General features: G+C 35.3%; 1 protein-coding gene across 1 annotated transcript in view; it reads left to right on the plus strand.

The window, feature by feature from the left end:
• The first annotated feature begins 7,229 nt into the window (after positions 1-7,229).
• Positions 7,230-17,370, plus strand: part of LOC140146590 (uncharacterized) — a 43,434-nt gene continuing 33,293 nt past the window's right edge. The window contains exons 1-6 of the mRNA XM_072168493.1: positions 7,230-7,508; positions 10,028-10,441; positions 10,902-11,058; positions 12,185-12,303; positions 13,539-13,789; positions 15,366-15,453. Of these exons, the coding sequence (XP_072024594.1) occupies positions 7,238-7,508; positions 10,028-10,441; positions 10,902-11,058; positions 12,185-12,303; positions 13,539-13,789; positions 15,366-15,453 (1,300 nt within the window). The 5' untranslated portion in view covers positions 7,230-7,237. The remainder of the gene's footprint in view (positions 7,509-10,027; positions 10,442-10,901; positions 11,059-12,184; positions 12,304-13,538; positions 13,790-15,365; positions 15,454-17,370) is intronic.

Here is a 17,370-nt window from a genome sequence, read left to right on the forward strand (position 1 = left end):
GGAGCAAATCACACATTATGGCTTTAACATTTACTGTGTGCAATTGGCACATCGCATTTCATAATGTAAAGAAACATGCAGTTGCTGGACACATGGCAAAATAGTCTAACCCATTTTTCAAATAAAATAAAATAAAAAAAGGTTGCTGTCTATACCCTTTACACGAAAGTCACATATCCTAAAAAAATAATAAATGTTTAAATAATGGATTAGGACGTGTCACCCAAGGAAATTATATAAAAACTGAAACTAGCGATGCGAAGACTAATGCATGGCCGTAAACGAAACCAGTCCGGCTGAAATATGAATATTAATAAACCAAAAAATGTATGGCAAGCAAATTTTTGCACCACGTAAGTCAAAGTGCACTTTTCAATGTGCAAACTGTAGTTAGGATAACAAAAATGACTGATAAACAAGTCTACTAAATGACCTCAAAAGGTCGAGTCATCTGAGAAAAAATGGCGGACAAGAACCGGGCCCTTTACATGGGGTCATCGGCAGAAATATTTTCCTATTGTATTGGACTAAAACGTCAGCTATATGGTATTACACGATATACAGCAGAAATGGGAAGAAAAGTGTAAATGTTCATCATGTTTCGTACTGACAAAGTTACCCAGCTCTAATGATGTCACTATGTAAACAATGTTGAGGTATTAAGACTGGGGGTCTGTATCAATTCAGCAATGTGCGGACAAAGCCAAAAATAAAGGTTCATGGAATTTGCCAAAATCTTGTGATAGGAAAGGTATTTGGGTCTAATGATTTTGTAACTTGATCAAAATTTGAAAATCCTTGTTGCCATGGTAACAGTTCTTTGAAGATTGTCACAGGGAAAGTACATTTTTTCAATTTTTCAGTACGAAAAAGACACATTTTTCTAGCTAGCACTAAGGAAATTGCTAGAAGTATGGAACAATATAAATTGCTGCTGATAAATGCCTATGTATTAGACTTTACAAAAATAGTATTGCCAGTTTTCTCACCCACCTAGAATATTGTGTAATATGCAATGCAAAATCCCTCTTTTTTGCAATTTTTTTCATTAGTAAAAGTTGTATAACTTTAAAATTCAATAACTCTAAAGAAGAAGTTTGCTGATTAAAGTCAGGGGTTGGATGAGAATAACCATGAATGGGGGTGATCAACCAACCAATAAAAAAATTGGGCTCTTTACCCCATAATGAAGTTTTGGGGTAACAACATGCCCAGAATAGTTCATTGACCCATCATAACCATGGGTTATCATTTATTTAAGTATATATAAACATTTCCACTAAGTAAACTGCCAGTAACCCCCCCCCCGCCATATCGTTATGCATAATCATGAAAAATGCGCAAAGTTAGGCTGCAAAATGGTTGCCATGGCCATTAATTTTTTTGGTGGTGGTTATCTGTCTTTTACAATCTCTACTCTTCCTAAACAATGGATAAATCGATTTTAACTATTGAAACCAAATAAAACACATTCTATTTCAGTTGGTCAATTGGTCATTAAAACCTACAATTATTGTTTTTAAAATACAATTTCATAGTATTTTTTTTTTTTTTTTTTTTTTGGGTTTTTTTTTTTAGAAAGTTAAATGTGGACATGGTGAAGCCATTGCCAACCCATCATAAACTGATGCTCCTAAGTGTAGAATGTTAGAATTATGAACGGAGTCGCTCATGTGTGGGATTTTCAAATGAGATCATGAACAGTGGCTAACAGATGTCCGTGAGAGTTTTGTTTTTCATCTTGTACTCTAAATAATCTATTTGTCCCCAAAGTAGTAGGAGTAATGGGATGATAAAGCTCTGGCTTTTGCACTGCTTGCTTTAGGCTCTTGATATACCATTGTATCTGCAGGATCTGCAAGTTCATCATTGATTTCTCGGAAAAACTACTTATTTGTTGTGGGGTCAGATACTCGTCTCAGATGTAGGCCTACTAAATGCCCTCTTGTTGCTATTTTACATCCGCCAAAATCGCATTTGCTTAGCAACAGCAGAAGGGTCTCTCTATTCCCAGCCCGGATTCCCAGTGACCTCTCCATGCTCAAACCCATCAACAATAAATTCTTTCTGCTTCTTGGAATTTTTTTTGCTGACTTTAGGGCAAATTCATGACCTAATCATATCTCTGATTCAGAAAGAATGTATTGCTGTTCGCTTGTATTTCCTCTTATCTTGGCTAGAAGGCTTTTTAAATTTTGGTGTTTGTAATTTTGTCATATTTTCCTGACTGAATGGGAGCTACTAACGTCAACGCTTTATGTATGTCGTTGTGCATGTTTCCTTGGGCAACTGAATAGTGTTTTCAATAGACCTCTTGAATCCACCATAGTAGGTTCATCTACTGAAGATAAAGCTACACATACTTCCTAATGCTGATTGGTGTTCTCGTAGAAATTGTTGAACATTGTTGCTTGTACCGGGTAGCTAGCTGCCTGATGTTAAAAGCAGCACATAGTTCATGATGTTGATGATTTTCAAACGTTTTCTTGGTTAACATTTTCTGATGTTGAATTCTCAGAAGATCCGATCTGCTGGAGATGAAACTTTACATGCTTCCTGATGTTGAGGGGTGAGGCTTAAAACGGCGTGCCAAAAAGAATTGCTTGCCCCTTTCGGTCTGCCAACAAATTGTACTCCCCAACCCCCCTGCACATGCCAAATTTTGAGATCCCAATTTGCAAACCTTATAATAATGATCTAGATGTACATGTATGATGCAAGCGTAGTGAGCAAGGAATTTTGCATATTTGAACATTTCTGCACTGTTTTTCTAAGTGTGTCTATAGTATAGTCTGCCCATCCCAGTAAATGTGCTCCAATGTCCATTGCCACCACATTAGCTTGCAGTGGCAAACTTACAAAAACCCGGGCAAATCATATGTGTCGTTTACTGGTATTGACACTACCTATTAGCTCCTCTGCGACAGCTAGGAACCATGGTATATGACCTGCCAAAAATTGCTCTCCCTCCCGTTTTTTTCGCTTGCCAAAAATTCTTGGACACCCTTCCCCCCATATTTACCCTTCCTACAGGGCTTATCATTATTGCACAGCCCCTGATTGGTGTTCTCGTAGAGCTGGTGAACTATGTTGTTTGTACCGGGTAGCTAGCTGTCTGATGCTAAAAGCAACCCGTCTTCCAAGCACTGCCCTCTATCTGTATTTGAATAGCACTGCGATCTGTCTAATCTGCTTAACATGCTTAAGGGGGTACTACACCCCTGTCCAATTTTGTGCATAATTTTGCATTTTTCTCAAAAATTATAGCACATTGGTGACAAGTAAGATATGTATATTATAGGGGCAAGGACTAACAACTACTGTACTGAAAATTCAGCAACTCAAAGCAAGTAGTTATTGATTTATTGATCAAACATTGGTTTTCACTCATTTTTTCCTGCAACTCCACAACTGTTGTCTGTGCTGAAATAAAATTTCCAGTGCAGTAGTTGTAGTCCTTGCCCCTATAATATACATATCTTACTTGTCCCCAGTGCGCTACAATTTTTGAGAAAAATGCAAAAAAGGGCACAAAATTGGGCAGGGGTGTAGTACCCCCTTAAAAGGCCCAATAGCTTGTTTGCACCATTTAAAACTGAGACTCAAACTTATGAAGTCACTTAATCTTTTCATCAATAGAAATATATTCAATAATTATTTCATTACGGTTATTTAAATACAATACTTCAATCAAAATATGACATTTTTGCCATAAATTCCCCTTAAAAAATACAATTATTTTCAAAAACTTGGTACTTTTAAAAGCCATAACTTCCTACGAAGTTGAGATCCCAATTTTTTAAAACTATATATCTGTCAACAAGGGTTCACTCTAGCTATGACACCATACACTTACAAAATATCAACCTCTTTACATTTACACCCCTTCAATGTTGGGGTAAAATGGCACTTACAATGGCCCAAAAATGTGTTTTTTCTACTTAAAATTAAAGGATCTTTTAAAAGGGTGACAAGCTCTTTCTTCATTTGCAAGGACTACCAAAGCATGCCCCTATCTGAAGAAATTAAAAAAAAAAAATATCACATCTTATTTATTTGTGGCATTCTACCAAACTTTGCCTTTTTTTCAAAAATGAAAATTGTATTTTTTGGTCATTTTCGACTAAAATTTGATTTGTCCGTTACCATGCCAACAGGTCAAATGCAACTTTTTAAATGTCATTTTTAAAATGTCCCCCCTAAACCCTTTCCATGCTGAAAGAATCAAGGATTTCTATTTTTTTGAGTTTGTCCACATATTTAAACTTTTGCTTGACGGTAACAGACCCCAAGTCTTAATAATTAATTAGGTAATACCAAGTATAGAGGTATCCAAAAGTATGCTATTAATTAGAAGGTTCAACAAAATCAGTTCCATGTTATTGGTGACTTCAACTTGCCCAAGATTGATGGCTGCAGAAATATGAATAATGTACCCCCTGCTGAACTGTCTTTCTGTGATGTCATAAATTCTTTTTTACTGACGCAGCTTAATTTTATTCCATCCTGTGATGCATGTAAAAATATTCTGGATCTTGTACTAACTACATCTCCTGATAGGTTAAACTGTGGTTATCTCGAGTGAAACGTTTCCTACTGTTCACAAACTTTTAGAATTTCGTATTTTAACCAAAGTTGAAATTTGTTGTGAAGTGTATAATTTCAAGAAAGCAAATTTTAATAATGTCGGACATGAGATGAATAATGCTGACTTATTTGATTGTGTGCTGGCACTGTTGATACTGCTTGGTCAAATTTTAAAACAATTTTTACAAATGTTCTTGACAAACATATTCCTAAAATCAAAATCAAGGATAGCACTACTCCAGGCTGGATTGATTCCGAAGTTCGTCATTTACAGAAAAGTAAGTTCACAGCCTGGAAGCGAGCACAGAAATCAAATTCTGAACATCACTGGTCAAAGTTTCGGAAACTTCGTAATCGCCTGAAAAATCTGATTGCTGTTAAATATGACCAGCACATTGATAATTTTGGGTCTAGGCTTCTGGAAAATCCAAAACGTTTTTGGTCATTTTTTAGATCCAAAACCAGATCAAAATCCTTGCCCCAGGTAATCAGTGATACCAATGGTGTAACCGCTTCCACTGCTAAAGAAAAGGCTACTCTCTTTAACAGTTATTTCTTTTCTGTATTTACAAAACCAAAGAATGATCTGAACTTTCCAAACATTCCCATCTTTGAACATGAATCATTGGGCAATTTTGAACTTCAAAATGATGATCGATGTACTTGATATTCTGAAAAATTTGAATGTTTCCAAAGCATCAGGCCCGGACGGAATATCACCATGTGTCCTAAAGGAATGTGTATATCAAATTGTATCTCCCTTATGCCATATTTTTAACTTGTCTCTGAGTGAAGGTAAATTACCTCAGGAATGGCTTGAAGCCAATGTAATACCGGTTTATAAAAAGGCTGACAAACAACAGGTTGGTAATTACAGGCCAGTATCTTTACTTTGTATATGTGGGAAGGTCATGAAGAGAGCAATTGTCAATTTGGTTTTTCCTCATATAAAAGAGAGGCTCTATCATCTTCAACATGGCTTTATAAAAAGGTGTTCCACTGTCACTCAGCTGCTTGAAGTTTTTCATGAAGTCAGTGCAGCTTTGGACAACGCTGGGCAGGTCGATATGGTTTATCTTGATTTTTCCAAAGCCTTCGACAGTGTTTGTCATAAATTACTCTTACACAAACTCCAGTCTTTTGGTTTTCATTCTGGGCTACTTAATTGGTTTGAAGCGTATCTTACGAATCGACGCCAACGTGTTGTTGTTGATGGCGTCCATTCTGAATGGTTTCCTGTGGTTTCCGGGGTTCCACAGGGCTCTATCCTTGGGCCCCTTCTTTTTGTTTTATACATAAACGACCTGCCCAGTGTTGCCCAACATTCTAAGATTGCTTTATTTGCCGACGATGCTAAGTGTTTTATTAATGTAAAAAAACCTTCAGATTGTGAGCAGCTTCAGTCAGACCTAAATGCTCTAGTCAATTGGAGTAATACCTTGGAACTTAATTTTCACCCTTCCAAATGCCAGGTCATTTCCTTGACAAGATGTAGGAAACCCGTCCTTTATGATTACAATATGAATGGGACAACTCTCAGTAAAATTGATACCATCAAAGATTTGGGTGTCGACATATCAGCTAAACTTGTCTGGGATACCCATATTAATAGAGTTGTCAAAAAATGCAATCATAAGATGAGCATGATCATGCGTACAGTAGGGTTCAATGCCCCAGTAAAAGTTACCAGAACTCTTTATAGTTCCCTGATCAGGAGTGATCTTGAGTATGGTAGCTGTCTTTGGAGCGGTACATCCAAACATAACATCCAGATGTTGGAAGGTGTTCAAAGACGAGCTACCAAATTCATTTTACATTATCCTGATCAGGATTATAAGGAGAGGCTTACCAAGTTGAACTTACTTCCCCTTACTCTCAGGAGAGACAAAAGTGATCTCTTGTTTTTTTTACAGATGTAGGGAGGGTCACTATGATATTAATGTCGATAATTATGTTAAATTCAGCCAAGGGAATGGGAAGGACCATCCCACCACTAGATTATCTTCCGATCCATTTAAACTTAAAATTCAACGTTGCAAAACAGAAGCGCACATGACTCGCATTGTGCAGCTTTGTAATCAGCTGCCTTTGTCTACAAGGACAGCCGGTTCCTTTGCTTCCTTCAAATCCGGGGTGGTTGAATTTTTGAATTCTCATTTTTCTCCAAATTTTTGTTCTTTGAAAACATGCTCTTGGAGCTCTTACTGCAGATGCTCAAATTGCAGGCTTATTTAATTTGGGATGGGGCCGTGATGTTTTTTTTTTTTTGGTTTTTTTTTCCATAATTTGTTTTCAAAAATCGAAAGGTGGGATGGTCCTAGAGGTGATTTTGCACCTGTTTGTCCCATTCTTTTCGCTGGCATTTTATTCTATTTACCTTGTCTTGATTAGTATGTGCAATATTTATATATATTATATTTTGTAATTGTATATGAGCCAGTGATGAAGCATAATAAATAAACAAATAAATAAATTAAAAAAAGAAACTCGAGGATTACAGGTCCGTCGTGTGGACACGCACTCGGGGATTGACTTGGGGATCGCAATCCTCGAGCACGCCGATCCTCGAGGATCCTATGACCATCTGAACATGGCTATAATGTTTCTTAATTGAGTTATTATCTTTGAATACCCTCCAGGTATTGTTTCTATGACATATGTGAAGACTAACCCCATGCAAGCTGTGGTTGTCACTGTAGTAATCACAGGTGATCCTGATATACCAGATGTAAGCCAAGTAGTACTGGTTTACAATGACAAGGATGGTGTGTATTCTACTGGGACACCAACTGGTAACCAAAGGGGGTTCTTCCTTACTTTATCCTATTCACTAGCATCACATCAAGCCAGAAGTGGGATAACCTGTTCTTTTCCAGCTGGGGGTCAAACTATTTCTACCACCATCACTCCTGAATATTACAGTGAGTTCTACTTGAGTGATTTTTATTTGTGTACTAGGCTATTTGAGGGATTTTTCATAGCCAGATGACTGAGGCTGTTTGAAAAACATGCCCAGTGCGTAAATAACACTCACTGTTTACCGTCATGAACCGGTAGTGATGTTTCATCATCTGTTATAGAGTCTGGTCTTTTCGAGTAATTGTCTCATGCATAGAAATCGTGATTCAGATTAGCAACGACCCATCGTGTAGCTTCGTGTGTGACAGTGTGCTTATACTTTACGATGAGGCGAATAACAAGTCGCAACTGAATTTTAAAGCTGGTAACTATCGACGGCTGTGATTGGTCGACTTGTCATGAGTTAATGAAATTATTTCTTCTTGAAACGTAAATTTTCCATCATATGTTAAAAATATTATTTATTTTGAATTACTATGCATAGTTGTCTGTTAACATGTAGAATTATATGTATTTTTCATGTTCGCACGGCCACAATTTCTCATGGGTGGTCAGAGGTCGGCAATATAACTTACCCGGATGTGAACTATTTTTAGTAAATGTCGCTTGAACAAGTTTGTAAGTTTAAATATTATGTTCTGAAATTTGTTATAAACAAGGATATTATCATTAAGTAATAAAAAACGTAAAGATTTGTTCATGTTTTTTTATTATTTTACATATTTAAAACTTGTGTGATTAATTTTCTTTGGCATAGTAAAATGTTGTTAATTTCATAAGTACTTTGCCGCATCTTTTACGTTTATGCGCATTAATAGAAACTATGTGAACAGGCAGTTAGCGTGGCTTCCCTTTGCTCTTTCTTTTACGTGATGGCTTCCGCATTAACAGTTGGGATTTCGATCAGCTCTCCATCATTGTAAGAAAATCAACATTTCATTTATATATAAGCTAGTAATTAATCGTAGAAGTAATATTTTGATTACTGCATAGGCCTAATAATCCATGGACCTATAACAGTGCATATTTTTAGTGAGAAAGTGTATTTAAAAATCACTGATTGAGTGAAAATTTTTGTTTCTTGGATTTTATTCAACCGTCCCGCAGTAGTGCATATTTTTTAGCGAGAATTTGTATTTGAAAATTCACTCTTGACTTTGAATTTTTGTTGTATTTGAAAAACACTCTTCTTTGCATGGTGCAGATCGCTTTCCTACTCATGTAGGCCTACTGATTTAGTGAAGAATTTTGTTCATGCGTTTTTATTTTGGATTTTATTAAACGGTGCCGCAGTGCGTGTTTTTAGCGACAATATCACATGATTCAATGTGTATTTGAAATTCACTCTTGACTTCGAATTTATGTAATTCGAGCAATTCATGATCTAATGATTTTGGTTTGTTTCAACTTGTGCACTATGATATTCGACGATATTTGTTTGTTTTAAGTCGTGCACTACATTAATTTCTACTATCGACTTGTGTACTTGGTCTGTGAATTTACAATATTTGTTTGTTTTTGTTTGCTGAAATCATAATATTACTTCTACAATAGTAAGCTTATTAATTACTAGCTAAATGAAATGTTGATTTTCTTACCATGATTGAGAGCTGATCGAAATCCCAACTTATGCTGAAGCCGTCAAGAAAGAACAAAGGAATGAAAAGCGAAGCCACACAAACTGCCTGTTCACATAGTTTCTATTAACGTGCTACAAGTAAAAGATGCCGCCAACAAAACCAATATATATAAAATAAAAGTACCCGGGGCCACTCACATAAATGGTCTGTACGCATGCGTGACCAAAAAAAGGAAAAAGGGGTGTTTTTTTAACATGTTACAAATATGTCAAATAGTACAAAACATAAACATCTATTTACGTTGTTAGCACTCAATGATAATATCCTTGTTTAGCCGTCAAGGCAGAACAAAGGAATGAAAATCGAAGCCACACAAACTGCCTGTTCACATAGTTTCTATTAATGTGCTACATGTGAAAGATGCCGCCAACAAAACCAATATATATAAAATAAAAGTACCCCGGGGGCCACTCACATAAATGGTCTGTACGCATGCGTGACCAAAAAAAAAGAAAAAAGGGTTTTTTTTAAACATGTTACAAATATGTCAAATATTACAAAACATAAACATCTATTTACATTGTTAGCACTTGATGATAATATCCTTGTTTATAACAAATTTTGCAACATAATATTTCAACTTACAAACTTGTTCAAGTGACATTAACTAACTTATTATAGTCCACATCCGGGTAAGTTATATTGCCGACCTCTGACCACCCATTAGAAAATGTGGCCGTGCGAACATGAAAAATACATTTAATTCTACATATTAACAGACAACTGTGCATAATTAACTTCATATAAGCCTACATAATGTATTTCACAATTTCTACTCATTCCAAATTGCAATTTCCACTCACTTGAACAATGCATTTAAATAACATTCCAATTTTCAGAGACTCTAAACTAATAATGCATGTGCAGATGAGTACAACAAGTTTAGGATTTTGTTAATTAATGTTTGTAAATTTTTTTATTATTTCCTCTTTATATTTCAGGACTTCCATCACTGAGTCAGGCTCCATCAGTTGAATATATTGGCACCACATCAGTAACATTGAGATGGGATGTATGGAATGCAGATAATGGTGATACAGGTGATGGACCTATCACTAAATACAATGTGTATCATCACTTATCCCCAGTTTCATCAGCTTTGCCTCCTACTGACCCATCACAGACACACATCACTCTATCTATAGGAGGATTGATCCCTGGTACATTGTACTTTTTCCACATAAGAGTTGAGAGACAAGGTCCAGGAGGAGAAGGTCCATCAAGTCCAAGGGTTGAAGTCATTACAATGCCTCTGATGCCTGAACCTGGAATGACAACACCAACTGCAGAGAAACTAACCACAATGGAACCAGTACAAGAGATCACACAACCAGTTCCTGGTGCAATAACAACAGGTATGACAAATGTTACAATATCCATTATCAAATTCAAATAGGCCTAATATTGTGTTATAAAAAATGAGGGGCAAAGCATATTTCAGGTGCTGTGATTATTAATATGTGTGTTAATGTTACCCCTGTGTCTACAAGTATGAATTTGTGTGTTTGAAAATACAAAATTACATATAAAAGCCTGAATTCAAGTGTATTTGAATTCAATTTGTTTAGTCCTTCTTAGTATCAGAAATCTTGCTATAATTGATCACTGGTTGAGATATCTATTCTAGATTTTTTAAAGAGTTACTTTTGTAGTGAGCAGATGGTGTTCAATGCCTCTAGAATTCTCAACTTGGTTTTATTGGTAAACTTGGATGAGGTTTCATCTAACATTCAAGACCTTGTTAATGTGATTTAGTTTTCTATTTACCAATTGTTCTATGATCTAACACTGAGTGATTTGTCTTATTATTCACAGCTACTGTGATTTCTACTTCCATGAATATGACAGAGCCAGTGAGTAAATCCTCACCGGCTCCAGCATTTCAGGAGCTGTACATCGTCATCATAGCAGTTATTGTTGTGCTAGTTATCCTACTCATTTTGATCATTGTGGTGATATGGATTTTAAGAAGGTATGTGTTACGCTGGTTTCATACTTTCCTGCCACTCTTAAAACGATTTCATTGTGCGGTTGCACCATAAATGCTAGAGATGACCAGTGGCAAACCAATAATATACCGATCACTCCACTGCTTTCCCTAAAGCGGTAGATCACTAGGGGTTGAATTCAAGTCAACTCGGGAGCGGTGCCACTCTGATGTATGAGAACAGAAAATGATTTTTGCCAGTGCTGAGCGGCAACATTGGCTTTAATATTAAGGTTGTTACCACTTCCTTGCAGAAAAGTACTGGTGGCATGATGAAGTGTCATGCAGCTGGCCGCAGAAAGTATGAAACCAGCAATTAAGGTCAGGGTTTTCTGGTAATCCTGGAAACTCAATGTTCAAATTGTATTAGTACAATATTTCTATTGCCAGTGCTAAATTTTGTTTTGGTAAAAAATACTCACATTTTTCAAAAATGATGCTTTAAAAAAATTGCACTTTTCAACATCCCATGTACAAAACTTTCTCGATATCAATGTTATGATTGATTTTAATTGTTTTGTTTTCATTCACCTTTCTGTCTCTGATCCCTTAGTCACCCATGCAACCATCATGTAGTGCAAATAATGATTCATTTAAGATAATTTTGACATAAATGAGTATATTGAAAAGTGCAACTTTTTCTGAAAGCATCGTTTTTGGAAAATGTGATTATTTTTGGCCAAAACAAAAAGATTTTTAGAAGAAAGAACTTTGGGAGGGTAGAAAAACGATTCCTTTATTCACAGGATTTTTAATTTTTCAAATCAACGAAATATATGTCAAGTTATGCAAAGAAATGTTTTTTAATTTTAGGGGGGAGTTATTTTTTGTGAATCCTTTATTAGTGATGTGTAGATGAAAACTATTTATGTTTTCAAGAGACTCTTTGATGTTTGCAATGGAAAAACTGTGCACCATGTGTATGCCTGTTTGTTGTAGCATATTGACTGAATTGCAAATAGATATGTATGAGTGTGATAAATGTTGTGCATTAAACAAAATGATTTTATCATTCACACCTATTTGAACTAATCAGAGTAGAAAAATATACCTGTGGCAGAAAATCAACTTGCTTCTTTGTAATGATATAAAGTTTTCATTCCTTTTGTAGAAGAAGAAGCAATCTAAAGAAGGATATTGCTCTTGATGTACCTGCTACTGTCGTGATAACCAAAAAGATTGCAGATGATGATGATGAGATGCCAATAATGTCAAGTAGTAGTAATAGAGGTAGGTGATGTTTGCATCTCAGTGTTCCAGAAAAATACAGAACTAATTTTTTGGGATTGAAAAAATAGTATCCTGTTTTGCCAATTGAAACAACTAAATCCTAATCCTAATCCATAGCTTAGTCCTAACTAGCAATAAAAGTCAAATTTTAATATTTGGCCAATTTTTGGAAATAAGTGCCAAAAACATGTGTTTTTAGGGTGTTTTTTTGTATGCCGTGACAATCAAGCCCAAAGACTTGAACTTAGACTAATTTCAGTTTATGCATTTTAATGTTTGGAAAAGATTTGTTTCATTCTTATAACCAACCATTAATTAAAGTAACACAAAAAAGTGAAAATTAGAGCAAAATTTTGGCATAATTCAAGTTACACCTTTTGTGACTCAATTGTCAGAAAACATGCCAAAAATGCATGTTTTTGGCTCTTTTTTCAAGAAATTAGTAAAATAGTGAACTTTTTCTTTTATCTCCAGTTAGGACTAAATGAATGATTAGGATTGAGCTATGTTTCATTTGGCAGAACTTGATAGTATTTTTTGAATCCCAAAAAATTAGTGCTGTATTTTTCTGGAATAGGGAGAAGTGACATACATGTATGTGACACAGCCTGATCCAACCTGGCCAAAGGAGGTGATTTGTCATCATAACGTCACTTGGCTGACAAAGTGACGTATCACAAAAACGGCCATTTTGAGATAATCACATATGAAGTTTTTGCAACTTTTACCTGTTTGCCATATATTAGTATTACTTCTATTAAAATGTCCCCTTCTCTTGAAAATGTTTATGAAAAAATAGATAGTTAAGTTACATTTAATGTATAAAATACATTGTTGTCATTCACAAATTAACTTATACGTTAGTATGTCAAAATTTTTGAAAAATGATTCTCAAAAACAACATACTACACATGATACGTCTGTATGTTGAATCATATGGTTGAATTCATATCCTTATTAGCCACACAGCTGCGATATACCACAATAGTGGTGTATGTCATATATTTACGTATGTCACTGATACGCCACTATGTTGTGCAAATCATGGGGTTATGAAAGTTACGAAAATCTTATTTGGTCAAAAATGGCTAATACGCCGGTTTGTCATATCTGAGCGATGATAATTAATAGTGACCAAATGAAAGCCGCATATCCCTATAGCATATTTGATTTGCAAAGCTTTTACAATACCAAATTTCTTATGTATTTTAATCGATGATTGTAATTCCCACCAGCTTCAATGTCCAGTCTTAATGTCATAGACAACATTGCTGTAGAAGTAGAAGAGGAACCCAGCATACAAGGAGCTCAAGCCCAACCAACACCATCCCCAATACCTACTGAATCATCAGGGGCAGGCCCTAGTATGGTTTCAACAGAGTCCATAAAAACAAGGCTTCGCATCCCAGCAGTGAATGTTAAAGACTTTGCTAATTATGTGAAGGATAAACGACTGAATTTTGGTGAGCTTAGAAGAGAATGGGAGGTGAGTGAAGTGATCAATTATCAATAGTTGAAAAACCAGAATAGCAACAAACAAAACAAATCTGTTCAAAATCAGTCTTGAAGAGTTAGATAATTTTTGGTGAAATCACATGTTGCTCAAATAAGTATCAGGGCATTATAATTCTTGAGGAAGACCTGTCAATGTTTTGATATACATGTGCATATTAAATGCACTATTTATATGATTACATATTATCGTGATTTCTACACACTGAGCAATAACAGATTGCTATACACGGCCGTGTGTCCTGAAGTCGCCACCCTTAGTGTTATATGACTAATATTTTGAATTTTTACACCAACCGGGTTTCTAATTAGATTATCTCAACAATCGTCAACCCTAAACTAGCAAAAGTATACATTTTTGGAAAGCTGAAGGCATAAGCAATTCAAATATATACATTTTAACTCATTATACAGGGTGACCTACAAGTTATACAGGGTTGAATAAAAAAGAAAAAAAAAAAAAATGGGTCACTCAATGCATTGCTTATTACCAACTTACAGTAATAAACTGGAAGTAAACAACATTCATTTGGTTAGAGGATATGGAGAGCCAACTATAGGGTGTCCCAAAGTATGTTAGATTTTTTTACAATTCAACATATTTTGAACCTAAACATTTTCCCCCCAACCCATACAGAAAAAATATGTCCATATTTAGATTCCTCGTCAAATTTCCCTCCAGAAAATCTATACTTTGACTATGATAGGATAAGTATTAAAATTTTACAGTAACTTTTAGATTTTGAAGACATCTGCATTACTTACTACAGTGTTTAATATGACAACGGGTAGTTTTGTATGGAAAAGTTTGTATTTTGTAGACTAAACCAATCATAAATTATTAAAAACAATTAGTCGAATTGTTTAGCTGTAAGGCCATGAGTGTTTTAGATGCTAAATAGAGTCCAAATCCAATTTACAGCCTTTACAGAAGCAGATTACGCACTAAAAATACCAATCCCATAGAGTTTGTGTGTACCACATCCCCCACCACCACATCCCCACCACCGACCACCACCACCCTTCCCATTCTGAATTCTATGAAGCACAGTATTTCTTTTTACAGGGTTGAAAGTGCATTTTATTTAGCAATAAAATGAGACCACAAGCATGACAATACCTTCTTTCTTGATGGAGATATCATCATTTGTTTTGAGTCGACTTTGGCAAAATGTAACGTCGCCACCTTCTTTTGGTGGCGAGCTCAGATACACGACCACACCTTGTATGTAGTACATGAAGTGCCTTGCATTGCAAAATGTTTTATAATGTCATCCTGCTAGCATTAGAAAGCAGAATGTTGTGATCAACATGATTAATCATAACCATTTGAAAGTCCCCTAAAACCCTTCACAGTCACCTTATCAACAACCATGATGTAAACTGTTGACTCTTCAATGTGTTAATGTGGCATCTTATGGCTATTAAAGATGTGTATGGGTGCATGGTAGGTAACAACTGCTGAGTTTGAATTCTATGTCTTTGTGTCATAAATTCAAGTCATATGTATTTGTATATTAATCATTCTGTTTATTTCCTTTTTATCACAGAGTCTACCTAAAGATCTTGTCAGGCCTACAGGAATTGGAAAGAAATCAGAAAACAGAGGAAAGAATAGATTCAGAAATGTTGTGGCATGTAAGTATCTTATCTATTCATCTATTCATTCATGTATTCATTCACTAGTTTATTTATCTATATCTGTTTCTACTCTTTAATTAAAAGCACTGTGATGCTTCAACCGCCTTATTAAACCTTATTTTTAAACCACAATTTCAGGGTAGGTAGCTTTGGTTTGGTGTGAATACTTGTAAAATACCACCTCTCCATGAAAAGACATAAGGCAAAATGTAAAATTAGATCTTTTTATAAATTGATTCAGCACAATAAAAATAGCACATCTTGCTCACGGCATCGCCAATACACGCATTTTCGATAATAAAGTATTTGGATTTATTGGTGAGTGAATTGTTTCCTCCAGTAAGGGATTTCGCGAAAGCACTACTGTGACGTCACACAAATAGCGTAAACAAGGGCTTCCCATAGCGCAAGCAAAGACGAACGAAAGCACAAAATTGCAGATGGAAAAATGCATCAAACTCAAAGAATAAAATAAATAATTACCTAACGTTTCAATTTTCATGTAGTAATAACTTTATTTTGCTGTAAAATTGCTATATAATAAATATTAAGAGTTAAACAAATTATTAATTATGCGTTGAAATCATACCGCTGACAGGCGTGTTTTCCGCCGATAAGCGCATAATATTAACATTTTCAATTTACCGAGAATAGTGTACAGAATTTCATCAATTTAAAGAAAAAACCACAAAGAAATATGAATGTGTGGTATGGAAATGGAAAAGAACACTACACACTTTCCAATAATACTAAAAAGTGCGCCGGGGACAGAACTTCAAGATGAATAAATTTGGCATGATTTGTTCAGTATTTACGGATGAAATCGCCATTATAGTGCAGGGCAATTCGCATATCTACGTACAGCGCGTGTTATGCATGTCACCGCAGCCATGAGTTACGGCGCAGTGTAAAGACCACCACAGTGCATACAAACACGTCTGATTGTTGAAACCGTTTAGGTTTTTGTGTCAGAATAGCCATACTATTTCACAAATTTTAGTAATATAAACACATTTGAGACATTTTCGAGTGTTTTTATTTTATATTTTATTTTAAATCTGGACTTCTACAGTGATTTATACACTAGCCTACATTGACTGTAGCATCAGCATGTAGGTAAGCTTAATCTATACACAGTGGAAATGCTGGGTGGCTGGCTATTAAGTTATTTAAAATTCTTCATTTCAGTTTTATCAAGATTTTAGTCTTAGCAAATAAAATTTTACATTACAAATCAAGGATTTTATCTAGATTTTAGGCCTAGTAAAGCTTTACGATGCCTAAAATCTCGATAAAATTCTTGATTTCAAAGTTCTGTAAAAGCTACGGCACATTGAAATCAAGAATTTTTCAAGATTTTAGGCATCGTAAAGTTTGCGTAAAAGCTACGGAACATTGAAATCAATTTAAATTCTTAATTTCAATTTTATCTCGATTTTAGGCCAACTTTACGAGGACTAAAATCTCGATAAAATTCTTGATTTCAAAGTTCTGTAAAAGCTACGGCACATTGAAATCAAGGATTTTTTCAAGATTTTAGGCATCGTAAAGTTTGCGTAAAAGCTACGGAACATTGAAATCAATTTAAATTCTTAATTAGTCTAGCGGCGGTGGCTGAGACTCTTGAATCCCAGTAGTTTTTCTTTCTTCTTCTTACCTAGCTGGGGTTTTCAACCCCCAAGCTAGGTACTGTTTTACTATCCGATCTTTCTTCTTCTTCTTTCTGGCAATAAATTTCAAAATGCTTCTCCTACATGTTACACCCTACAATTACGTAACTTGCACATATGTATTGACTATGTCCAGTGCCCATAGGGTCTAAACAGAATTGGGGTCAAAGATCATTAAAGGGGCATTTCTGGTATTTAACCAAATATTTAACTCAAAATGCTTCTTCTGCCACATATTAAATAG

Source organism: Amphiura filiformis, chromosome 1 (assembly GCF_039555335.1).
Source record: "Amphiura filiformis chromosome 1, Afil_fr2py, whole genome shotgun sequence".
NCBI classification, from domain to species: domain Eukaryota; kingdom Metazoa; phylum Echinodermata; class Ophiuroidea; order Amphilepidida; family Amphiuridae; genus Amphiura; species Amphiura filiformis.